We start from the raw sequence: 27,506 nt of genomic DNA, 5'->3' as shown, positions 1-27,506 counted from the left end.
TAAAACCAATTTTCACTCCTCTTTATAGAACCTACGGCCTACTAACACGTTTTATTTGAAATACGTAGTGCACAGAGCTGATTTTTATGAACGTTACAAGATAAAAACTAATAACTTATGAAAGAGTGTTATTTCTGGCTAAACAGTTAAAATTTTATAGTGACAGGCATCACTTTTTATGGCTGGGGGTATTTAATAAAACCAAAAAGGTTCTCAAGAAGTACACAGTTTTTAGAAAAGATTCCTCTGTATAATTCAACATTGCTTACTATTTTTGCTACTGGTTTATTAGTCTGTCCCTGCATGGCAGTCTACATACCAGTCCATCATACATACCTTATCGTTTCTTCGATAGCCTTTCCGAAAATTAAGAATTAACCTCTTGAGGATTAATTCTCCAATTTGTGGAAATTTTGAGTTGATAATTGCTACCAGTGCTGCATAAACATGAGTGAAGATTGGAGAAGCGCTCTGTGCTTGCAAAACAGACCTGGACAGCAGTCCTCTGTTTATTTGACAAAAAAAAAAAGAGATAAAGAAAACAAATAATGATCAATTTAATTAGAGGAAAAAACATAAACTCAATGAAAATGCCAATAACATTATTCTGTAAATAATCATCAAAGTTAAGACAGGACCAAATTTTCACTACTTTATTTAGGGAAAAAGTTTGTCTCACTAATAAATAAATACTATTTTTGAGAAAACAAAACTTGAATTTGTGCTTTTGTAAAATAGATTTAAAATTTTACAACAATTTTTTTCTTTCTAGATATAATTCCCCTTTTCCTACTCCTATCTACTACGCCTGAAAGTCATAAACTTGACTTTTTTAAACTTCTTAGAAATAATTTAACATTTTCAAAGTGAAGGAGGGGGGAGACCTTTTCCAAAAGCACTACATTTAATGTACAACTTTCACTATGGGCCTATGATTTATGTAAAATTAATTTTGTGATTAAAGACAAACCCGGGTAGCTTCACTCTTTAAGTCTATTCCTAATGAAACAAAACTGAAGATTTGGAACACTCCTTTGAGAGACAGACAAAATAAAGGCACTGCAAGATGACTGATACAACAATGGTGGAAAAATAAAGCATCCTACTTTTCGTTCATTTGGAAATGGCCATGTTTTCTGTATGTATTTGATTGGAAGGGAGAGATATAGAGTGGGCTAATTGAAGAGTTATTTCTAACAATGTAATAATAAATAATTACTGGACAGCTAAAAAGCAGGAAAAAAATGTCTTAACAGTTATCAGGTTTAGGTATGACAAGTGAATCACCCAGGCTAGAAAACAAGGAAAGACAACTCAGTCCACACAACAGAGGAAAACACAGGTGACAGCAGAGAATGTAAGCCTGGGAGTCACACAAAAGTGAGCTTATTCTGGCTAGACCACCTACCAGCTGCTTAACCTTGGCCAAGGAACATAACCTTGCTGAACCGACCTTTCAAAATGGTTGTAAGGAAAGATACATTAAGCATTTAACACAGTGTCTGGCATATAACGGCTCAGTAACCGTTAATAATAAATACTATACGTGATGATGATGACAAAAACGATGATGACGAGGCCAGTTAGCCAGTCATTGTATTTCTAAATCATACTATTTCTCTGGACACTTGGAAATGGTAATTTTTATCTGAAGGATGATAAATTTGTTCTGTACTCTTAAGTTCCCCCACGTGTCTGTCAGTTTGTCCTACTGTGGGGGCTTGCATGTTGCTGTGATGCTGGAAGCTATGCCACCGGTATTCAGATATCAGCAGGGTCACCTATGGAGGACAGATTTCAGCTGGGACCTTCCAGACTAAGACAGACTAGGAAGAAGGATCTGGCAGTCTACCTCTAAAAAGCACTGGCCAGTGAAAACCTTATGACTAGCAGCAGAACACTGTCCGAGACAGTGCTGGAAGATGAGCCCCCCAGGTTGGAAGGCACTCAAAAGATGACTGGGAAAGAGGTGCCTCCTCAAAGTATAGTCGACTTTAATGATGTGGATGGAGTAAAGCTTTTGGGACCTTCATCTGCTGATGTGGCATTACTCAAAATGAGAAGAAACAGCCACAAACATCCATTAATAATCAGAACCTGGAATGTACGAAGTATGAATCTAGGAAAATTGGAAATCATCAAAAATGAAATAGAATGCATAAACATCGATATCCTAGGCATTAGTGAGCTGAGATGACTGGTACCGGCCATTCTGAATCGGACAATCATATAGTCTACCATGCTGGGAATGACAACTTGAAGAGGAATGGTGTTGCATTCATTATCAAAAAGAATGTTTCAAGATTTATCCTGAAGTACAATGCTGTCAGTGATAGGATACTATCCATACACCTACAAGGAAGACCAGTTAATACAACTATTATTCGAATTTACTACCAACCAGTAGGGCCAAAGATGAAGAAATGGAAGATTTTTACCAGCTGCTGCAGTCTGAAATTGATCGAACATGCAGTCAAGATGCATTGATAATTATTGGCGATTAGAATGCGAAAGTTGGAAACAAAGAAGGATCAGTAGTTGGAAAATACGGCCTTGGTGACAGAAACAATGCCAGAGATCGAATGACAGAATTTTGCAAGACCAACAGCTTCTTCACTGCAAATACCTTCTTTCACCAACATAAACGGTGACTATACACACGGACCTCACCACATGGAACACACAGAAATCAAACTGACTACATCTGTGGAAAGAGACGATGGAAACACTCAAGATCATCAGTCAGAACAAGGCCAGGGGCCGACTGTGGAATAGACCATCAACTGCTCATATGCAAGTTCAAGCTGAAACTGAAGAAAATCAGAGCAAGTCCAAGAGAGCCAAAATATGACCTTGAGTATATCCCATCTGAATTTAGAGACCATCTGAAAAATAGATTTCACACATTGAACACTAGTGACCGAAGACCAGACGAGTTGTGGAATGACATCAAGGACATCATCCATGAAGAAAGCAAGAGGTCACTGAAAAGACAGGAAAGAAAGAAAAGACCAAGATGGATGTCAGAGGAGACTCTGAAACTTGCTCTTAAGCGTCGAGCAGCTAAAGCAAAAGGAAGAATTGACGAACGAAAAGAACTGAACAGAAGATTTCAAAGGGTGGCTCAAGAAGACAAAGTATTATCATGACATGTGCAAAGCGCTGGAGATGGAAAACCAAAAGGCAAGAACATGCTCAGCGTTTCTCAAGCTGAAAGAAATGAAGAAAAAATTCAAGCCTCGAGTTGCAATAGTGAAGGATTCTATGGGGAAAATATTAAATGATGCAGGAAGCATCAAAAGAAGATGGAAGGAATACACAGTCATTATACCAAAAAGAACTAGTCGATGTTCAACCATTTCAAGAGGTGGCATAGGATCAGGAACCGATGGTACTGAAGGAAGAAGTCCAAGCTGCTCTGAAGGCACTGGGAAAAACAAGGCTCCAGGAATTGAAGGAGTATCAATTGAGATGTTTCAAAAAACAGATGCAGTGCTGGAGGTGCTCACTCATCTATGCCAAGAAATATGGAAGACAGTTTCCTGGCCAACTGACTGGAAGAGATCCATATTTATGCCTATTCCCAAGAAAGGTGATCCAACCAAATGTGGAAATTATAGAACAATATCATTAATATCACACGCAAGCAAAATTTTGCTCAAGATCATTCAAAAACGGCTGCAGCAGTATATCAACAGGGAACTGCCAGAAGTTCAGGCTGGTTTCAGAAGAGGACGTGGAACCAGGGATGTGATTGCTGATGTCAGATGGATCCTGGCTGAAAGCAGAGAATACCAGAAGGATGTTTACCTGTGTTTTATTGACTATGCAAAGGCATTCGACTGTGTGGATCATAACAAACTATGGATAACGCTGCGAAGAATGGGAATTCCAGAATGCTTAATTGTTCTCTTGAGGAACTTTTACATAGATCAAGAGGCGGTTATTCGGAGAGAACAAGGGGATACTAATTGGTTTAAAGTCAGGAAAGGTGTGCGTCACGGTTGTATTCTTTCACCATACGTATTTAATCCATATGCTGAGCAAATAATCTTGAGAACCTGGACTATATGAAGAAGAATGGGGCATCAGGATTGGAGGAAGACTCATTAACAACCTGAGTTATGCAGATGACACAACCTTGCTTGCTGAAAGTGAAGAGGACTTAAAGCACTTACTAATGAAGATAAAAGACCACAGCCTTCAGTATGGATTACACCTCAACATAAAAAAAACAAAAATCCTCACAACTGGACCAATGAGCAACATCACGATAAGTGGAGAAAAGATTGAAGTTGTCAAGGATTTCATTTTACTTGGATCCACAATCAACAGCCATGGAAGCAGCAGTCAAGAAATCAAAAGACGCACTGCATTGGGCAAATCTGCTGCAAAGGACCTCTTCAAAGTGTTGAAGAGCAAAGATGTCACCCTGAAGACTAAGGTGCACCTGACCCAGGCCATGGTATTTTCAATCACATCATATGCATGCGAAAGCTGGACAATGAATAAAGAAAACCAAAGTGGAGTTGATGCCTTTGAATTGTGGTGTTGGCGAAGAATATTGAATATACCAGGGACTGCCAAAAGAACGAATAAATCTGTCTTGGGAGATGTACAGCCAGAATGCTCCTTAGAAGCAAGGATGGCGAGACTGCATCTTACATACTTTGGACATGTTGTCAGGAGGGATCAGTCCCTGGAGAAGGACATCGCGCTTGGCAGAGTATAAGGTCAGCAGAAAAGAGGAAGACCCTCAACGAGGTGGACTGATACAGTCACTGAACAATGATCTCAAGCATAACAATGATTAAGCATGGCTCAGGATCGGGCAGTGTCTCGTTCTGTTGTGCATAGTGTCGCTAAGAGTTGGAACCGACTTGACGGCACCTAACAACAACATAAGAATATTACCATATTTATTAGCCATACTTTAGAGCATGCCAAGTCAATGTTCAGAATTTCCCAAATTTTATTCCAAGAAACACTATGTCAGAAAGTTATTAATATCTCCTCCAAGAGGGTTTCATGGTACCTAAGTTTGGAATATAAGTGCTCTATATAACAACCACCTCATTAGACTCATGATGTTGTTGGGATATTAAAATGTCTGAGACGTCCAGGAACCAAGAAATCAGTTTCTAAAATGTTTTTTTCCTTAAAGCAAAGATATTAACAGTACTTTAAAAAGACTGCCTTAAATTAATAAATATGTGTATGGCCTCTTGCAGGATTAAAATAAAAGAAGTTTTAATCTACAGCAAAGAGGTATGACAAGATAACGCCTGCCTCAGGCAAACGCAGATTTCAAAAACATCTATGAAAATGTTAGATATTTAACCCTTGGTGATTTTCAAGGCTAGAAACTCACGATTGCCTCTGGTAGCATGTTCTGTGTTTTATCTATCAATCTTATAGTCACAATTTATGCTACAGAAAGGGCCTAGAAAAGTTAACTGACTAATCCAAGGCCACAAAGACTAGGTTAACAGAGCCAGGATATAATCCATGCTTTATAATAGGTAACTCTGAGAAAAACAGATATATTTTCATGAGAAAGGGACCCTCTTCCCACAAAGGAAGTGCTCTCCTTCTTTGAAGCAGAGCCATGTGGGAGCTAAGATCACTGAATTATGAAATAGGTTCAATTGTGGTTCTGAGGCTTACAAGTTGTTAACACCTTACATGAACCATGTACCTTCTAAGTCTGCTTCTAAGTAAAGGAGAGGGAACTCCACCTACCTTTAAGGACAGTAGCTGCCTCTTGGTCAACTTTCTGTACCCCTCTCCCCCTCCCACTAGCATGCTACACCTTACAACTGTAATCAGTGTTTTCTGAGATCATGAATCACGGTAATGTGAAATAATATGGGAAAAGAACCTTTAGTTCATAAAATAGCACATAGCATATACCAACAAAACCCATTGCCATTGAGTCCATTCCGAATCACAGTGACCCTATAGGACAGGGTAGAACTGTCTGATAGGGTTTCCAAGGCTGTAATCTTTACTACAAGCTTACAAGACTGCTACATCTTTCTCCATGGAATGGCTGTTGGGTTTGAACCATTAGCCTTTTTGTTAGCAGCTGAGCACTTAACCACTGGGCTGCCAGGGCTCCAAACAGCATACAGGAAAATCCTATTTTCTGGTCCTTTAAAATATCACCAATTGGCAAAAATCACACAGGAAATGGTAAATCATTCCCTTCTGCTTTTCCAGAATTTATTGATGATAAATTTTGCTCTCATATTCTCATTTTGCTTTCATCAGAAATTAAACTGGTTTGAGGTAGCTCATTTTTTTTCCCACTCTTTATTTTTAATATTAATTATTCCTCATGGATTTAAATCATTTGAGGCATTCAATAAACAAATGACTGTATAAAACTCATTATGTGACATCGAAGTTTCTTGAAAAGCAAAAGTTCCACACAATCTCAACAGTGAGGTGCAACTTATTTGTCAGTAGCTTACATTTTTCTAAGAACCGTATTTTAAATATTCTCGACTAGCTTTGAAATGAAGTAGGATGATAAATCAACTGTTCATGTAGATATTATGTTCCTTTGAACAATACTATGAAATGCTACAAATAAAATAGCTGATGCTTACCTTCCTCTAACTATATTTTCTTGAAGAAGTTCTTGAATAATAATACCTATGTTAGAAATGTTAACTTTGTTGATAAGTCCATTGATTGACTTCTTCAGTGCCTCCCAGCTCATCCTCTGGTATGCTAAGCTAAAAAAAAAAAAAAAAAAAAGATTTTAATAAAGATAAGATTTAGTCAAAAATTACAACAAGAGGTTTTAATAAAAACATAAAAAATACTTAGTGTTCCTTTGCTTTTAACTATTTTCACAATGACCCAAAAATACAATAAAATACAGATGAGCATAGGAAACAAATTATATCTTAAACCATATTCAACTTTCTGCATATATATGATGCTTAAGTAGAGCTCACTTCCCCTTAATAACATAATTATAGGGATAATATTTTTTCCTTATATCCATGTATATTTCAATTTACAACGTTTACTAACTAAATTCAATACGTGCTTATTTTACATTATAATGCCTCATTTACTTAAATTTGTCTTTAAAGGAAACCTTTTAAAACAAGACAATTATTTTTTGAAAAAACAACAGTATGAAACACCTGAAGAGAAGCCTAAAAAGGCAATTTTTATTACGTCCAATCTCATAAGAATGTAAGAGACAAGGTAAAACGTCTTAAACTATAGATAAATTGTAACAGTTACAGTAAAAGGAATAGAATCATGGGACTGAAAGAATACTCTACATATTATAAAGAACACCTCTACATTTAAGCAATAGTCCTACAGCTATACCAGCTGAATGTTAGATGACTATACTGTCTTTTTTTTTTTTTTTAAATAACCCTAAAATATTTACTTCACAGAAAAAGTTTGTGACTTCTGGTTTAGCACAAGTGTAAGGATCCATTTTAGGTCCAGGCTGTCAATAGTACTTTTCGTTCTACCAACAGGCACGCATGCAACTATGAGAAAAACAATAGTTTGAAAATTATTTTGAACAAAAGATAAGTGCTATTTTCCTCAAACTTGCAAATTTATTCATGACAAAAAATAAAGAAACTATAGACTCATGTCAGGGCAAGTAGTACGCAGAGCTTTAACGGAGCTTAAAAAAAAATTTTTTTTTTTTTTATGGAGTAAAGAAGGAAAACAGCTTCTAATTTGAAGTTTCTATTTCTGTGAACTAACATTCATTTTCAACAGCCAACATTAAATTAGGCCATAGATGATATTCTTTTCTTAAACAGGATATCATTGCTTTGCATACAGGTAGTCCCTGACTTAAGATGTTTTCGAGTTATGACGAACCACAGTTTTTTTTTTGTACATGTTATCATTAGTAATGCAATGCTGCAGTGAGAAACTTCCTGATGTTATCACTCAATGTCCACTCGCAAATGCTCAATGTTATGATTTATAAAGACACTGATAATAAAAGGTAATAATATTGAAAACTAGAAAAAAAAAAAAAAAAAAAAAGAGGTATTCAACTTACACCAGAACCAACTTACAACAGAGTCGTCGGAACAGAACCCAGTCATAAGTTGGGGACTACCTGTATTTAGTAATATCAACATGCCTGCTTTTATCTGTGATCTGTTCTTGCATCATCCTGAGCTTTGCAGGAGGAATATATGCTCCACCAGTGCGAGTAAGGAGAGGATCCAGTTCATCTTTCTTCTTCTTTGCAGTAGGTTCATCCTGAGCAGAGGAACTCTGGGTTACAGATGGTTCTGGGCTTCTTCTCCCAGGTGATGGGGACTTCCGGGACCTTTTCCGATCCGTATCTCTTTCTCTTTCTCTGCGTTTTTCTCGGTCCCTACTTCTGTAATGTTAATTTTTTTTGAATGGAGAAAAGAACATAAATACATTCTTACAATGAACTGCACATGAAACGAGCAAGAACTTAAGTGGGCCCACAAATTCAGACTAGGAAAAGTGGTTTGGAATGGTGGGAAAGTGCTTCACAGAAAAAACGTTAACTTAAACTAGGTCTTGAAGGTTTCATAAGGAGTCCTGGTGACACAGTGGTTAAGTGCTCGGCTGCTAACCGAAAAGTTGGTGGTTGGAACTGACCAGTCACTCCTTGGACAAAGATGTGGCAGCCTGCTTCCTAAAGATTATAGCCTTGGAAACCCTACTGGGTCATTATGCATCACAATCAACTTAACAGCAGCAGTTTGCTTTAGTTTGCAGGTTTCATAGCATTTAGACTGCGGGCAGGGAGGTGAGAAGGGAGAAGAACATTTGTAACTAATAGAAGAACTAACTGGTGAAAAAAGGAGAAGTGTTTAGGCCAGAATGAGTACTTGTTGTTGGGTACTGTCGAGTTGATGACAACTCATAGTGACCTCATGTGAAAGAGCAGAACTGCCTCATAGGGTTTTCTAGGCTGTAATCTTTACAGAAGCAGATTTCCAGGCTTTTCTCCCACAGAGCCACTGGGTCGGTTCGAAACACCAACTTTCCGGGTAGCAGCTGAGCTCTTAACTATTTCTTCCACCAGGGCTCCTTAGAATAAGTAGAACAATCAGGAAACAATAAAGAACCATATATTGCGGTTGTTGGAAAAATGAGTTGGACTTAGACTTTAAAATCTTAAAGATAAATGCCAGAGTTTAAGTTTTTTGTACTGAAGGTGATAAGGAATCATTATAAGTTTCTGAGTGGGAGAATGACATGAAAATAGTGTTTTAAGAAAACAAATTGGCCTGTGATGTATGTAATAAATTGTATAAAGGACAAACCAGAATTTATCACCAAAAAGACAATTTTTCTACAACCTGTCAGCTTGTCATACTGTAGTGGCTTTTACGTTGCTATGATGCTTACTTCACAGTATGGCTGTAATGATCAAGCTGGGCTTTAAGTATCTACGATGTACCAACCATAAACAGTTATACTGAAGTAATACAGCCGTGACTGTAGAAAGTGCATGAGTTTTGGAGTCAGAGAAAACTGAGTGCAAATGCCGGCTAGGTCATCTACCAGCTGTGTAACTGGAACCTTAGGTAAGTTACTTCATTACTTCAAAACTATTTCCTTATTTATAAACTGGGAATAATAGTGTCTACTTTGTTAGAGTTTTGAGAGTATTTGAGAAAGTATGCAAAATACCTACCACAGGAAGAAAATGTATAGGCATCCAATTACTGGTGTCAATAGCTCTTCTTAAGTTAACAGCAGATAAGCCTGGCTTTTTGGAGGTTAATGTAACAAGTGAGGATTAGGAATATAACAGAAAGTTGTGAGAAGGTAATTTTGGCTGCAGGTATCAAAAAATGTGCATAAACTGCAGAAGAATTTGATCAAACTTCTAGTGGAGGTATAGTCTGGGTAGTTATGGGATGTGTAAAATATTAAACATCAAAAAGGATATAAAACTTGGTGAACAAATAGAACATGGGAGACAAGTTTTTGAAACTGGATGACTGATAAAAACAAACAGGAAAATGAGGACAGGTAATCTCATGAAGAAAAGAAAGATGGTTTTAGATGTTTTTGAAGGAACAAGGGAAATGGTTGTTGGAGATACATAAAGAGAACTTGGGAAACAGATCACATGGTTTCTTTACAAACACTAAAATAACAGAATTTGTTAGCTTTGCCAGATTAATTAAAACATACAATCAGTATTTAACCACCTCATACAAAACTAGGAAATCTGAATTCTTCCACTGTTTTCTAAATACTATTTAATATGCCATTGGTTCACTTCTCTTCACTACTCAAATTGATATGTTAAAAAAAAATAATATTAAAAACTGTTATTTCTGAGGACCCTACATGGTGCAGTTTGTGCTCAATTACTAATCTGTAAGTTGCAGTGGAAGAAAGGCCTGGCAATGTGCCATTAAGATTGTTGTCACGTACCCTTTCAGCTCAGTAATGAGGTCACTCCTGAGGTTCACTCTTCAGCCAAAGATTGAACAGGCCCATGGAACAAAAGAAGAGTAAAGGGGCACTCCAGCCCTGAGGCAGGGACTGGAAGGCAGGAGGGAATAGTAAAGTTGATAACAGGGAACCCAGGGTTGCAAAGGGAGAGTGCTCACATGTCGTGGGGTTGTTAACCAATGTCATAGAACAATGTGTGTACTAACTGTTTGATGATAAACTAGTTTGTTCTATAAACATTCATCTTAAGTACATCAACAAAAAAATTGTTGTCACTAGTTGTCATCGAGTTGATTCTGACTCATGGTGACCCCATGTGTGCAGAGAAGAACTGTTCCATAGGGTTTTCAAGACTATAAACCTTTTGCAAGTAGATCACCAGGCTGGTCTTCTGAGGCACCTCCAGGTGGGTTCCAACCATCAATTGTTCAGCTAGTAGTTGAGGGCTTAACTGTTTCAGCCACCCAGGGAACCTTGATTATAGCCAAGAAAACCCTATGGAGCAGTTCTACTTTGTAACACTTGAGTTGAATTCGACTCAATAGCCATGTTTTTTTTTTTTTTTTTCTTTTTTACTATGTTCCAGACATGGGGTTAATAATGAAGTTATTTTCAAACCTCAAACAAACTGATCAGGCACATTATGACACTCATTTTACAGATGAGGAAATTGATGTTCAGAAGAAAACTGTTAAGAAACTTTCCCAAATCTGTGTAACTACAACTAAGAATCTAATCTGTATGAACGTGAAGTTTAAGGGTACTTTCTACTATACAACTCTATCTCATTAAAAAGGCAATAACAAAGACATTCCAAAGCCACTTTTAGATGATTAGCACACTGTCTGCACCACTACTCTTCTCAAAAGCATGGATATATACAAGTTAATAGAGCATTACTCATATAGTGACTATTTCAATCAGTTGAGAATATTCCTATCTCTTGCAGAATTTCAGTGAATCTCCTTTCCTACACTGAGCATTCTAGGTAATTGCTCACCTACTTACTCTCTTTGATGCTACCATTGTTTCTACCTGGGGATTTCTTTCTCCAGATCCACTAAGCAATTTTTTTCTCCATTCAACTTGCTCCTAAGCGAATACAGAGACGATTTAGTGAGGCTTTTTAGAGGGTCTTCTACAATATTAGCTTCATTGTAATATTCTCATTGTGAAAATTACTAATTTTTCCAAGGGAGAAAAAGAAATAACAATATAGATCAATAATAAGGAATTATAACACTCCACCTAGTTTTCAATGAAAAACAAATGGTACTTATGTCTGATTTCTCTTAAATATTGCCCTTGAGAGTTTCCAAAAGCCCTCCCTTCAGTTCCCTTACGCGTCTCTCAAGCAGGTATGTTCTGTACGTCCTGTTAGCAGGAGGAACAGGTGAGCAGTCAAGTTCTCAAAGACTCAAGTAAGAATCATTTATATTTAGAAAAAACTCCAGATGGGTAAAACCAATCACAATGTCTCTCTGCCATTACATAGGAAAGTAAGTTTAAATAATTCTAGGTCATAAAAATACATTATTTTCTTTCATTAAGTAAAGAATCTCAAAATATCACATAAGCCAACCCCTAATGCAGTCTAGTACAATGATTAAGAGCTTGGGCTCTAGAGTGAGACTGACCTACACTTGCCATATGCTTCGTAAATATGAACAATTTACTCAATTTCTCTAGGCCTCAGTTCCTTTAGCTGTAAAATAGATATAATAGTAGGCATACAACAACAAATTTACATATTTACTGCAATAAGGAGTTAATCCACATGAAGTACTTATCAGACAGCCTGACACCTAAGAATAAAAGCTAACTGCTATTTTTACTTATTTTGTTATTATAAAGCATAAACTATAAACAAATATAATTTTGCTACAGTTAAAATTTCCAATACTAACCGTGACTCCATGCCACTATCGTAAGAACGTCCTCTTCTTGAATGCTCATTGTCTGACTTGCTGTAATTAAAGTAATCTCTCTCCCGGGGGGACCTTTCTTGTTCTGCATATCTAACATAAAATAGGAAAACCAAAATTGTAAGTTGGAAACAACTGTGTTATAAATATTTAACTTAAGAAAGTCATACACTGGTAATGCTAAAGCAACCCTATGACTGAACAACTTCTTGTCAAACTGTTTTTAACAAACTATTTTCAACGTATAACTCATTCTGCTGATGTTCTTTCAGTCACGATTACAAAAGTTCCCAGCTTATGCAAAATTAAAGAATTTCTGGAATCCACTTAACCAAACTCGTTCATCCTGATTCATATCATCCTTAATAGAAGACATATATCTGTATATCGTATATTGTCAGCATGAAAAAAGGCTGTCCTGTACATGACTTCTTTCGTTTAGTTGGCTCATTTTATTGGCACACTTACAAATGAGACCAATGCCATTGGTTGGCATCCACACAGACCAGTTTAATTCCATGCCAGAAGATTATACTCATCAACTGTTCTTTCTTGAAACTGCATTATTGTACAGCAGAGAAAGGATTGAAATTATTAGCATACAACGAGAGACAGTGTAAGATCTGTTATTTATATCTTAAAAGTCAATAAAATCAGAGAACATTAAGAGAAGTAACATATACACATGTAACATATACAAAATAACATCCATAGATTATATATACACCTACAATTTATATACACACGTGTATGTATGTGTGTGTGCATAAATTAATTAAAGATGTGTATACACACACGTGCACAGGTGTATTTTTTTACTATAGGGAGTAGATGATTGGTGAAAGGTAGAAAACAGTATCAAACCATGGCAATTAACACGATGGCTATAAAGTAAAGGTTTCTGGAGATATTTAGCAAAGTGGAATAAGAAGAAAGTACACAGGGAATAGGGAGATATGAGAAAACTGGAAGCAAGTTTAGAGAATGATTTCCTCCTTCATAAATCATTTTTAATTATCGTAATGACATAACCTAAGTGATGAAACCTAAGTCCTGATATGAATGCATTATACACATTAACAGCAGCATTTTTGGATCTTCAGTCTTAACATAATTATGATAAAATTACATGTATATAAAATTTCCTAAATACGAAGCTATGTAAATGTAAGACAGTACCAACAGCAGAAGCAGCACTTCAAATAACATAATTTCAACTCAGTATTCTATTTTATCAATTTCTACTATATTTAGTATTTGAACTTTTAAAATTATCCTATATCACCTAAGGAAACCTTGGTGGCGTAGTGGTTAAGTGCTACGGCTGCTAACCAAGAGGTCGGCAGTTCGAATCAGCCAGGCACTCCTTGGAAACTCTCTGGTACAGTTCTACTCTGTACTATACGGTCGCTATGAGTCGGAATCGACTCGACGGCAGTGGGTTTGTATCACCTAAATTATTACATAAAATCCAGCATTATTCATTAGAAATTCCTGGAACAATGAGTCAAGGCTGATCCCTCCTGTTGTAGTTAGGTGTTGTTGAGTCGGTTCCGACTCATAGTGACCCTACGCGCAACAGAATACTGCCCAGTCTTGTGCCATCCTGACAAAACCAAAACCAACCAAACCCAGTGCCGTCAAGTTGATTCCGACTCATAGCAACCCTATAGGACAGAGTAGAACTGCCCCATAGAGTTTCCAAAGAGTGCCAGTCGGATCTGAACTGCTGACCCTTTGGTTAGCAGCTGTAGCACTTAGCCACTACGTCACCAGGGTTTCCCCATCCTGACAATCGTTGCTATATTTAAGCCCACAGTTGCAGCCACTGCTGTAGATTCCTCCTAGAGCTCATTAAAGGAATATTGGTTATAAAACCATAAAAAAGCTGTTCATCCTAAAATGAGGGACCTAAGAGCAGAGTTACTTCTCAAACTTAACATAAAAACTTTCAATTGTGTTCAGAACATATAAAATTGTTTACCTCTCTTCTGGAGAGGAGGTCCTCTGATGTGAATTACAGTTTTCCCTTCTGTCATGACCAGAAGAATGCTTTCAAAAGGAAAAATGAGAAAAGGCACTTCAAAAATTATTTGCAATGCTAAGAAACATAGGCAATGAAATGTGTACCTAGGAAAACAGGAAGTACTTCAGAAATTATTTCAAAACATTTTTTAATCATAAGGATAACTCATGCTAACTAAACAGTATTAAGATAAAACAAAATTTTAAGGCCATCCAAAGTAAATGTCTATGGCAGTTACCTGTTTCCCCCATGGACCAGATATTTTTTTAATGACAACAAAAAAACAAGGTAGAAGATAATTCTCAAATTTTAGATGCTACCTAGTCCATATTTTATTCCTATGTAGCAAATATAAATTTATATATGGCACCATTTTTTTTAAAGGGCTTCTCCTGGTGAAAACCAAAATCAAGGGCCAGGTGCTTTCTAGCAAGTACTCACTTTTGAATATGTTCAAGTCTTATAATACTACATTTACCTCATATTTCCTTTGGTTTATGAAAACCACAATTTTAGGTTACTAAATCTAGATGGAAATAAACAGCTAGAAAAAACTGCCTCTATATTAAAGAGAAATATTTATAAAAATTCATTTGTTTTCAACAAATATGAGTGTCTGATATATACAGATGGTCCTAGGTTAAAGGGAATTAAAAACATGACTCTCAAGATACAGACCCTAGGCCAAACTCTTTGAAAAACAGACAAAAAAGTAAGTAACTTCAATGTATCATAACAGAGATATAAACAGTACAGTTTGAGAATATATTCTAATTAACAAATCAAAAACATTAAAGAAACCAAAATATTTCTCTCTATAAATAGGTAATTTTTTAATACAACTGGCCAACATTCATATTGACAAGCTTTTTTTGCTTGTTTTTTTTTAGGAATTAAGATAATTTTAATTAGCCTAACAAGAAAAGAAAAACAAGAGTTTGCTAAAGTACCTTAATCTTGAAAGCTAAGGAAAAAAATAATGACTAATTTGTTTTGCACATTTAAATGCTTGTCTACTTAACGGGAAACAGATGCATTTAAAAATAGAAAATTATTCTGAACAGGAATGTAAACAAGCTCCAACTTCCTCTGAATTTATAACTACCTAATTAACACCAGTTTTAAGTCTAACATTATCACAGTTGCCAAAATACTTTCACTAACTACTGAGGTTGTAGGTTTGAGGCTACCCAGAGGTGCCTCGGAAGAAAGGGCTGGTGATCCACTTCTGAAAAAAATCAGTCCCTGAAAACCCTAGGGAGCACAGTTCTATTCTGACACACATGGGGTCTCCATGAGTTGGAGTTGACTTGATGGTAACTGGTGGTAATGATACAATAACCACACAAGTGAATGAATGTGTAATCCAAATTTATAATTTAAAGTAGCCATAATTTGGCTATTTTACACTAATTGCAACCGTCTTAAAATTCTGTTTCTAATACATTTTAAAAAGCTTCAAAAATTATTTCACTTAGCAACGCAATGAAGTAGAAGTGTTCAATACATATGATGTAGGGTTATATAAAACTTGACATCAAGCTCCTAAGCCAAATACAGAGTACAACATTCATTTAAATGAAATTGGTAACATAAATTATAGTGTTGACTATTTATTGCAAGACATAGCCCTGACTATTTATGGTAAGACGCAGAAGGGCAATGTCTTACAAATAGTACTGTAAAGGATACAAAAGACAGGAAGGACCCTTAAGGAACCGATGATCTTGTAGGAGAGAGAGAGTTATAAATATCGAATTACGTGTTCCAAAAGAGAACAATAAAACTGTACTGTCTACTTTTTCTTTTACAAGGCAATGCAATTATTTTGATTACATTAGAGAGAAGGCCTCAATTCTGTGCTAATGATTTTTAATACATTTCTCCAACATCTGTTGTGAGCAAGAGGGAGAAGCCAAAAATACTGAAGTCGTGAATCGGAAGGATTTTGTTAAATACGATCGAGTAACAGATGCCTGGTACAGCTAGAAAGTGTTAACAGGAGATCTCAAGTAGGGAACAATCACCATGACATAGGGAACTGAGGGATAACTTTGGGTAAAACCAAAAACCAAACCAAACCCAGTGCTGACGAGCTGATTCCAACTCACAGCGACCCGACAGGACAGAGTAGAACTGCCCCACAGAGTTTCCAAGGAGCGCCTGGAGGATTCAAATGCCGAACCTTTGGTTAGCAGCTGTAGCACTTAACCACTTTGCCACCAGGGTTTCCAACTTTGGGTCAAAAAAAAAGGGGGACTGAAATTGAGCTTTGGTGGATGAATAGGATCTCACTAAGTTGAAAGTCATTTTGGGGTGTAATTCAAACATTAATAACATGAATCTCTTTATTTCCCTTACCACAGAGTTTAGAGTGCAGTAGTTAAAGATAATATGTAGTCAAAATTACCTTTAAAAATTCTCTAACGTTGTTCATTTAGCAAAACAAAAATGGTTTGGCATATACAGTATCATGCACAGGATACATGTGAAGAGTACACATTACCTAGACTAACCTATGCAGGTAGTCTACATGGGTAGTACGTAGTAGAGAGAGCAATGTGAGACGGTGAGTGGACCAGGAAGCCTGAGTCCAGAAGGCTTTGAGTATCCACTAGGCTCAGGGAACAGGTCTTCAACAGCAAGAGACAGAAGGGACTAGATGAGGTAGAGAGCTTGCTTCCAGCTAGCTAAGGAAGCTACAGTAAGGCTCAAGTAGAAAAAAAAAAAAAAAGCAGGATTCTCAACCAAAGCCTCACAATCCTAACATACGCGTCCTTAGAACATTAGAAGAAGATCTGAGCTTCACCTGAGGTCAGAACGGGCCTGAGCCCAGCTAGTGGACCTTTTGTGGCTTACAGAAAGAAGATCCTGAGAAAGACTAAACATTTCTTCTTCTGTGTAAAAGGTATCAACCTAAATATCTGAGTACCCATCTAGCATGGTTTAGTCGAGAGTCAGTTCCACACAAGGTCTCCTTTTTCTTTATGTGCCCAGCTCCTAACATAGTCTGACACCTACTAGGTCCTGGAGAAGTTAACTGTTTGCATGACATTGGACCAATGGGTTTAAGTACCAAAACGGCAGATTTTAGAACAATATATGAAGGTGTTTACTGATAGATGGGGCTACCTTAGGAAACAGTGAGTCCCCTCCAACAGGGATATGCAAGCAGAGACTGGATGTCTACCCGACAAGAGAAGTTAGAAAAGATGGCAGCAGATCTTCCTTAGTCTACAGGTCTACCCCTTCAGTCTATTAAGTGCTTACTACACACCAGGCCATGTACTTGGTGCCTGCTGTCAAGGAGCTCACAGACTAGTTCTCCTTAAAGTAGAAGAAGGTTCAGTGGGGAAGAAATGATGGAGGAGAAGAAGGGAGGAACGGCTATATTTATAATCAAATAAAAACACACCTTCCCCAGGAAGTGACATACGAGAAAAGAGGGATGGGGCTGACTTGTAGATTCTTGTAGTTGAAAAGAAAAGGAAATGGAATGGTTTGCTCTCCAGCTAAGTCTGCTCACAGGCAGAAGAACAGCTTTGAAATCAGACGAAGCCAATGGTCCCTGTACTGCTCTGACCTCATCTCCTACTATTCGCTCTTTCTTATAGCATCCTCCAGCCACACTTGACTCTTGGCCTTTGCACTTGCTGCTCCCTCTGCCTGGCACACTCTTCCCCCAGATGGCTACATGACTAACTCCTTTACCCCCCTTTGTCTTTGTCCAAATGGCTATCTTTTCAATGGATCCTACACTTGCCTCCTTAATGAATGTTACAACCCCAAACACTACTGACCGCCCCCCTTACCCTATTTTATTTCTTTTCTCCATAGCACAAGTCTGGCACTAACACTCAAATTTACTGTATGAATTACTTATGTATTAAGTTCACAGTTTATTTTGTCTTTCTCCACTAGGATATAAAATCCATGAGAGCAAAGATTTCTGTTTTGTTCCCGTTTTACCTAGTACCAATAACAGTAACTGGGACATAGTAAGAATTCAATAAATATATGTTGACTACATGAATGGATAATGTCTAAAGTAATGTACATCACAGAAAAAAAAGCTCATCTATGAATATAAAATATGCAGTAAGATGCTCCACTGTGACAAACGTGGAAAACGAGACCAACTGTGGGAAGGAGATTCCTGTCTTTCAATTCACTCATTCAGGAGAGCACGCTTTTTGAGAATAATGGTAGAATTGCCTGCACTGTTTATTTATTTTCCTTTTGCATGTGCTCATTTTCATGTACTTTCTTGATTTGTGCAGATGCTGAGAAGGCATTCGCACACACACCCTCATGCTCTCTCAACTGGCCCTCTTGTACACTACTACTTCCATTTGGCCAAGTATCTACATCTGAAATTGTGTCAGTTAAATAAATGTGTGTATGATCTCTATGGTATGATTCAAACGGTGTAATTATATAAATGCATTTTTGTTTAAAGACTAGGTAATTGACTCTAAGTTTACTTTGTCTATTATAAGATTCCAACACTTACTTTTATCTGTGCCACGCTACTTTTCATTTTCTGTTGCCAACTGACCCAATAAATCAAACACTCCTTAAGTTGTTCCAAGTATCAATTACCCAGTAGTCTGAATCTCTTGAGAGTTTACTTTTTCTGTCTGCAATTGTCACCTATAAAACACACCAAGAAAGTTTTGTTAACGATGATAAAAATGTGTGTGTGAAATGACATATTATTTCAAAACAATGGACATCTGACCATTTTATATTTCTTAGCCAACAAGCAAAAACATAAACAATAATTAAATACAAAAAAATCAATAAATTCTTAAATAGTTCCATATAACAATGTATACCTAACACATATTAATAAAAAAGGAACCATGAACGAGAGAGCAAATAATAACGAGGGAATATAAACCCAAAAAACCCGCTGCTATCGAGTTGATTCTGACTCATAGCGACCCTACAGGGCAGAGTAGAACTGCCCCATTGAGTTTCTAAGGAGCGCCTGGCAGATTCGAACTGCTGACCTTTTCGTAAGCAGCTGCAGCACTTAACCACTACACCACCAGGGTTTCCAAATTTAAGCACCTAAAATATTTTACTCTAAGGACTGAGAGAAACAAAAGTCAATTTAAAAATAGATGTCCAATAACTTTATTCAAAATGTTGCAGCAAAGGAGCCCTATAGCTACATCATAAAATAGTTATCATGGTACATTAAAAAACAAAGGGACTGGGAATTATGTAAGAGAAATTCTCTATAAACTAAGTACAACACATCCAATGTTTCTACATAAACTAAAAGTGAAGTACCCAATATTCTTACAATAATGATTATTCAGAGATAAATGTACTTGACACGGAAATATAAAGTGCTAAACTAAAATGATTATGACTCAATGTTATCTATCAAAGGGACAAAGCTTCAGATATATTCACATTTTAGAATTAAGTATTTGGCTCACTGTAAGCCTAGTCATCGAAGTTAAATGCTAAAATATCTTTCAATAGCTACCTGTTAAGTGAATTTTAGTAAGTTTTGCAAAATTCTGGATCAATAGTTACATTTGCACAGAACTGCCATTCAAGCATTTTACTGGAATTACAAATCTAAATGGCTTATAGTGTAAAGTAATGAAATCACAAAAATAAAAAAAAGAGAAGATGTAGAGTATATAAAGACTTGTACTCAGTACTGAAATAAATGAATAAAATTTGGAAAAAATTTTTTGAGTGCTAGAAAGGGCATTATAGGTTATCTGGTCTAATTCTTTCTTTTTAAAACTGAGACCACTGAAGATTGGAGAAGTCATTTCAAAGTTTTAAGTTCTGATACCAGTTAGCCGCAGACCTGTAACTAGAAATCTAGTGTAATGACACCCAATTAAGCATTTCTTTCACTAGTCCACAGGTTAGATATGTAATACTCAAACAGCTCTGACACACTATAAACCCACGTAGAGCTGCTGTCTTTTTAATGCAGATGGAGATGTACACAAATCATTAGGTCAAGAAAAGTGTCTATTACAATTGTTAGCATGGTTTCAAGGTTAGTAAAAGCAATATACACAAAATTCTTTACAAACTTATCAATCTGTGAAATAACTGCAACCTAATGCACACCATAGCTTACATATTTGCAGCTGCCAATGTGCCTAACTTTATGTAAGGGGCCCATGTGCACCCTGGTTCTTCAATTAATTAATATACACTACTACATTTTTTTTTTTTTTTTTTTACATTTAGGATTGTTTCTGGCTGGCAGGTTGGCCCAAAACCTTTTGTTTGTTTGTTTTTAAAAGAGTTGCTCTGACCCTAAATCCTAACAGCCATATAACAGACCAGTCTGTCTAGGACTTTTATCATGTCAACAACTATGGCATTTCTGTTTGAATTCAGTGTTTGAACTCAGTTTCAGAACAACTTTTCTTGTTGGATGCTACCAATCAGAAAAACAAATGAGAATAAAATTATGAAGAACAATTCATAAAATCAGTCTCTGTGGTAGTAACGGGAAATCCTGGTGCCATGGTGGTTAATGCTACAGCTGCTAATGAGAAAGGTCGGCAGTTCGAATCCACTACGTGCTCCTTGGAAACTCTATGAGGCAGTTCTACTCTGTCTTATAGGGGCACTATGAGTCGGAATCAACTCGACGGCAATGGGTTTGGTTTGGGTTTTTGGTAGTAAGGGGGAGAGAAGAGGCACATCTCCCTTTAGTTGGTTCTGATATAATGAGTTAACAAACCTGTGTTACCAAAAGTCAAACTATAAAAAAAGAATTGCCTCAACGGGGAAAGAGGAGTAGATAGCAATGGACAACCCTAACAAAACACCCTGTCTGCGTGAAGTTTACATTCTAATTCTAAGTGGCAAATCTATAATGATAAGCAAAGCACCATGTCACTCAAAGTGGCTGGTTTGGTTTTTTTCTACATGCCAGTTTCAGATCATTATTTCACAGTGTAGAACTAATTCCTTAAGTGACTGTTAAAAAGAATCTGAATTCCGTAAAAGTGCATGACAAGAGAATTACTTGTAAATATATCGAAGCCACCTCTGACTTATTAAATCAAAAGATGGATGTGGAGGTGAAACGTAGGCCTGGGCATGCTTGTTTTATGAAAGCATTCCCAAGGAGACTGTAATGTGCAGCCTTCCCCCAAGTCTTCTCGGCTTCCCAACTCGGGGTGAGAAATCTGCTTCTCAATTTTTCTTAAGTCATGGACCACTTACAGAATATAGTCTATAGCCTAGTTACTTTATAATGAAAAACTCAGTAATCAGTTGGAAAGGGACAGATAAATTCCAATTAATACTTACTCCCTTATTGGTACAAAGCTTGTAGATGCACGTAGAAAAAAGTATCTATAGCAGCGTTTTTTAAAACTGAGAAATTATGGGCACGATTTACAGGAAAAAAAAAAATCTCATTTGTAATGAATGCACTGACTGTCACAGCTGAGGTTCTTTTGAGTTTCAGATACCTATACTATGTGAGCATTCACTTTTCCACTACTATTCTTTATCCAAACTACTGCAACTTTTTTTACACATGCTATAACCTCATTTGTTCCTCACCTGGCACAAACACTTCATACGCATATTATGGAAAGGGACACTTACTTATTTTCTCACTCCAAAAACCAAACCCATTGCCGTTGAGTTGAGTCTGACTCACAGAGACCCTACAGGACAGAGCAAAGCTGCCCCATAGAGTTTCCAAGGCTGTAGGTCCTTACAGGAGAAGATTGCTGCCACATCCTTCTCAATAACTGAAGTAATACTACTTATTACAAAATGATCACAAACGCAAATACAAGCACTGAGATAGAGTCATCCGGATGCCAGAACACAGAACATGTTTACAAAATGTTTTTATCATCTTTAAAATGAATACAAACAATGAAAATTTGAGAGAAAAAAAAGAAAACCCCACATCAAAAGAGAGGTTCAGCCTTCCTAGACTAACACATAAAATAAAATGTGATGACAATAAATGTTTCAAATGGAAACCTAATTTGCTGTCTAAAGGTTCATCATAAACACAGTAAAATAGTATTAAAAAAAAAAAAACTAGCCACATATGGCTAATGGTTACCAAACTGGACAGCACAATCCTAATGATTAGTAGACACTCCTGCCTTAAGTCATGGTACTCCCAAAATCCGTATCCTTGACCATCCCCATAAAAAAAAAAAAAAAAAATCCCCATATATGGGACTAATTCTTCAGATACTAGCAAAATTAAGAAATCCATATTCAAATTAACGGTAAAAGCCACCTGGTTATTTTATAAAAAGGATTAATTATAGGTCATGATAAATAATAGATAATAGGATAATCTTCATTCTAGAGTTTATCTATGTCAAAATGGCCAAATGTGTAACCTCCAGAGTGTTAAAATGCCACTGCTGTGATATCAAATGACTCAACATGGGATCATTCAATATAAAGAACACGAAAGCCTGGTACTAGAGATCAAGACTGCTACTATCACAAACCTGATACAGGATCATGACCCACTGAACAACAGTGCAGATATGGACTGATCACATCTCCAGAAGACAATGGTCCATCCTTCAGCTCAGGGTGAGTAACCAGAGGGAGTACTCATAAAATTAAAAACCAGCCCTGATGACAGCTGTGAGGGAAGAATTGACAACTGAAACAAAAACCACAACTTATAAAATGAATTCCACTAATCTGCAGAACAAATTATGCCGGACCAAACCACGGTATACATCATGGATTTTCTAAGTTCAAATTCTTATTTCTAAAATGTTCAGATCTATATCTGTTCCAAAGTAAGAAGACAAAACTGTCCTGACTGCTTCACGAACTCCCTAGTACAGAAATTCTGCCTAATCCTTGCTAAGATCTTCCGGTGTCTCACTCTAGCCCAGCAACCTCTATAATAATATGCCCCATGATTCCCCATAGTGTGCTTTCTCCCTTCCTGCAGCAAGCCAATAAACTTAACTTTGACTGCTGGTATGTTACTGAGGATCTTTGATTGGTGGGCTTTAACACACAAGGCAAATGACCCAGTTTATCCAACAACTCAATGGCATAGGAGATTAAAAACAAGAGAAGGACAGCTGCTGCTGTTAAATAAAAGAAACTTAAGACAGAGATATAACAACAAATATAACATATGAGTCTTGTTTAGATTCTGATTTGAACAATTTGCCCTACTTTAAAAAGGAATTTGTTCACACAGTAAAACCCCCATGTTAACTTAATTCAGCAGTAACTCAACTGACTAATATTCTCTACCCAGTCTTAAAACAGAGGTGGGCTAAAGTTCCTGTCTCAGCATAGGGGACAACATAATGGAAGAGAGCATTTTCTAATCCAGTAAAATTGTCAATTTGCTGTTCAATTATTGTTTAAAACCCAGCAAACAGGAGGATTGTCAAGGTATACAGTAGCACTACAACAAAATAACTTACCATCTATACTGATACGATTTTACAGCCATTTAAAAATGATGTTCCTAAGATATCCAGAGATTAACTACATTTTTGTTTTCGAAGTGAGAAATGTGTAATTTAAGTACAATAACAAGAACAATAAATGATAATTACATCCACAAAGATACTACGCTAGGCACTTCATTTATATAACCTCATTCAATCCTCATGATTTCTGTACTTTAGTGATTTTTTTCAAAGTGAGAACTGAGACGCAGAGAGCTGAAGCCATCTATCCAAGGTTACACAGCCAGTCAACGACAGAGCTAATATTCGAAGCCAGATATATCTGATGCCAAAACCATCTGATACTGTATGGCAATGAAAATGCCAACATTAATAAATTGATGTCAAATTAGTAAATTATAAAATGTAAGCAGGTATAGTCTCTAATACATAAATTTTTCCATCATAAACTGATCGATTCCTCCAAAGTTCCAAAAGTAAAGATGTGGATATTAATGAGATGAGGCACTACTTCTTTCCAAACATGCATAATAATAGTTTTAAGGATTCCTTTTAATCACCATACCTAGAACTCACTGTGACCAGGCACAATATGAGGAAATAAATCACCTGTCTTAGATTAAGCATTCTCCTTTGCTTTTTTCCCAAGGCCATTTTCCATTCCCAACTTACTTATTCATTAAAAACAAAAGCACAAATTACTATGTATTTTATTTCAAGTTATGCTACCATTTAAATTTAATGAGCTTTATTTCTAAACAGTGTCATCTTCCCCATTTCTTTCAACCTTCACTGCTAAATAATTTTCTGACAATCAAGTACAACCAGTTACACTTCCGTGTTCCAAAATGAGTGTGAAACTGACAACACTGTAGAGAACACTGCTACCGTAGTTCTAGTAAAAAATGCATAAAGTACTACCATGGTCCAGATTTAAAAACATGCCTGTGGAGAAATTCTGAGAGTTCAATATGTGTATGCTTGATACGCAGACTAACTGGAAATTCCTGCGATGAGAGCAATTTATCTAGGGTTTATAGCTCTTGCTGCTCTTTTTAGTATCACTGTGTGGATTTTACGACGAATTACTAAATTTCTTTTTCCATGTCACAAGTAAGCAACTCAGTAAAACCACACTTGCTCTCCCAAGCAAGGATATTTTATAATGAGAATGTGGCAGCACTTATGGGACCATTAGTTTAAAAATGAAGATTTTCCCATCTCTCTTAATTTCTGTAAGCATTGGAGAGCAAAATATTTAATAACATTTAAAAGGAACACTTTAGCTTGTTTACTGGAAGCTACAAAACTATAAATTCTGCAATTATCTCAAAAATTTAAGAAAATGAGAAAATATTCAAGTAATGGCTGAAATGTACTGCTTTCTAGATTATTTCAGGAGCAGAACACTTCTTCTATTGCCTCTCGGGGGTCCTTACCTGATGATAGAGGAACTCATGGAAACATTATAAAAATGATAAAGAAAAACAGGGAGTCAACACAGTAGATTCCCTTTGGCTTGCTCTTCTGCATTCTACAGAATTACACTAGGGTTGGTGAATTTCAAATACTATAATGGCTTGAAAAAAAAAAAAAACCCTAGTTGCCCAATAGGGAAAATGGTAATATTAAAAACATTCAAACCTAAAAACTGGTTTAAATTTGTTCTAAATGTAAAAATGTTCTAAATGTAATATGGGGTGGGGGAGATCCTCAGAAAAGCCCCCAAATGGGGGTCAAGTTCCTAGACCCTTTCCAAATAATGGTTTTCCTTGTCAGAGAAGGGATGAGGCTGGCCACTGTTCTTGACTAATATATGACAAGGTGGCTGTGTCCTTAACATTATCCATACTGAAGAAAAACCACTTGCTTTTTTTTTAAATATATATTCGTGGGAAACTTGTCCTATGATACACCACATAAAGAAAAATGATGTACTGTGATTTCATCATAGATCCACAATTTCAAGAAAATAAAAGAGTCTGAATACTTCTGTTCCCTTCTGGAAAGTTATCAGGTACAGGTCCACAATCCCTTATCTGCAATTCTGAAATACGAAAAGCCCTGAAAACACAGTTATTTTTTTAAGCTTGTGGCACACTCACTCGGCATCACTGACTCAAGATTTAATCGGATCCTTTACAGGATGCACTGCAGAATGATCAATAGGCTTGATTAGGAGGTGTTACCCCAGGCCCCCACAGGAGTTTACTTAACGGTATATGTATTGTATTTCTTCTCTAAAATATGAAAATTTCAGAATGTCAAAACAGTTCTAATTTCCAGAATTAAAATAAAGAACTGCAGACTTGTTTCCTAGTCGTTGTATATATCAGGTATGCTCTTTGACTCAAAACCATCTGAACGACTAAAGATTCCTTTGTTCAAGAACAGGGCTGGAAGCTGTGGAGATATTATCTAGATATCGTTTGGGTTTTGAAAGTGATAAGGAATAAGCACAATATGGAACCCTCTGTCTGGTCTCTGATTCTTTGTGCGGGGAAAACCAAAACAAACTCATTGCCATCAAGTCGATTCCAACTGATAGCGAACCTACAGGAGAGAGTAGAACCGCGATATAGAGTTTCCATGAAGCACTTCGCTGATTTGAACCAGCGACCTTTCAGTTAGCAGCCGTAGCACTTAACCACTATGCCACCAAGGTTTCCTTGTGCAGGGAAGACAGTCCCAGTTATGAAGTACCTTAAGACAGTAAGACTCAGATGAGTAAAAAAAGACAAAACCTAAAATCTTATAATTAAAAAAAAATTTCTATTTGTTTTGTTGTTGTTATTGAGAATACATACAGCAATGAATTCACTGATACCAATATGTATACTAAAAACTACTCATTATAAATTGTGAGGAGGTATTATGCCCCATTAATTTCCTAAAATATCATGAAGCCAGTCCATATTGGTCTATATGTAAGTAACCAAAGAAATAAAAGAGTAAGTGATACAATCATTTGGTTACACTATTAAAATTTTTTTAAAAATTCTTTTACTGGTATCATGGAGCTCTGGTGAAGCAGTGTTTAAGTGCCTGGCAGCTAACACAAAGGTCTGAACCCACCAGCTGCTCCAGGGAGGAAGATGTGACAGGGCAGTCTGCTTCTGCAAAAGATTCCAAACTAAAACCTGCTGCTGTCCTGATTCACAGAGGCCCCATAAAACAGAGTAGAACTGCCCCATAGGGTTTGGTGCCGCAGTTAAGAGTTACAGCAGTTCGAATCCACCAGTTGCTCCTTGGAAACCCTATGGGGCAGTTTAACTCTGTCCTATAGGGTCGCTATGGGTCCAAATCCACCGGAGAGCAACAGGTTGGGTTGGGTTTGGTGTTGCTAAATGCAGGGGCCACTTCCTTCCTCTACACAACACTAGCATTTGGAAATGCTAACTCCCTCCTTCTTCAATTTCTTGCTTCTCTTGATTGACTTACAAGGACAACGCCTTCATCTGGTTTTCCTCCTGTCTCTTTCCTCTGTCCATTCCTTTAATATTTACTGTACCTCAGTTTAATCTTCAGTCAGAAATTTTTGTTTTGTTCATTGTTGTATTTACAACACAGAAGGCTCTCAATACATACTTGTTAAATGGATTAATGAATAGCTCTTATCGTTTCTATCTCCATATTCTCTCTGGAAGACCATCTTCATCCCCACAG

At 36.8% G+C, this 27,506-nt stretch overlaps 1 protein-coding gene across 2 annotated transcripts in view; it reads right to left on the bottom strand.

Annotated features, from left to right (window-relative positions):
- Positions 1 to 27,506, bottom strand: part of CWC22 (CWC22 spliceosome associated protein homolog) — a 73,285-nt gene that overhangs the window by 37,888 nt on the left and 7,891 nt on the right. Inside the window, exons 1-7 of one of the 2 annotated variants that reach the window (XM_023542797.2) lie at positions 22,902 to 25,246; positions 18,923 to 19,062; positions 14,368 to 14,435; positions 12,366 to 12,476; positions 8,144 to 8,389; positions 6,615 to 6,743; positions 337 to 505 (exon numbers count right to left, since the gene is read on the bottom strand). In XM_023542797.2, coding sequence (XP_023398565.1) covers positions 337 to 505; positions 6,615 to 6,743; positions 8,144 to 8,389; positions 12,366 to 12,476; positions 14,368 to 14,435; positions 18,923 to 18,949 — 750 coding nt within the window. In that variant the 5' untranslated portion in view covers positions 18,950 to 19,062; positions 22,902 to 25,246. Of the gene's footprint in view, positions 1 to 336; positions 506 to 6,614; positions 6,744 to 8,143; positions 8,390 to 12,365; positions 12,477 to 14,367; positions 14,436 to 18,922; positions 19,063 to 22,901; positions 25,247 to 27,506 lie in introns of those variants that run through there. The other variant, XM_003406189.4, reaches the window with a different exon arrangement.

The sequence above is a fragment of the Loxodonta africana genome, chromosome 6 (assembly GCF_030014295.1).
Source record: "Loxodonta africana isolate mLoxAfr1 chromosome 6, mLoxAfr1.hap2, whole genome shotgun sequence".
NCBI classification, from domain to species: domain Eukaryota; kingdom Metazoa; phylum Chordata; class Mammalia; order Proboscidea; family Elephantidae; genus Loxodonta; species Loxodonta africana.
Note: the sequence above shows the minus strand (reverse complement) of the source record. Positions and strands in the feature narration are given on the sequence as shown.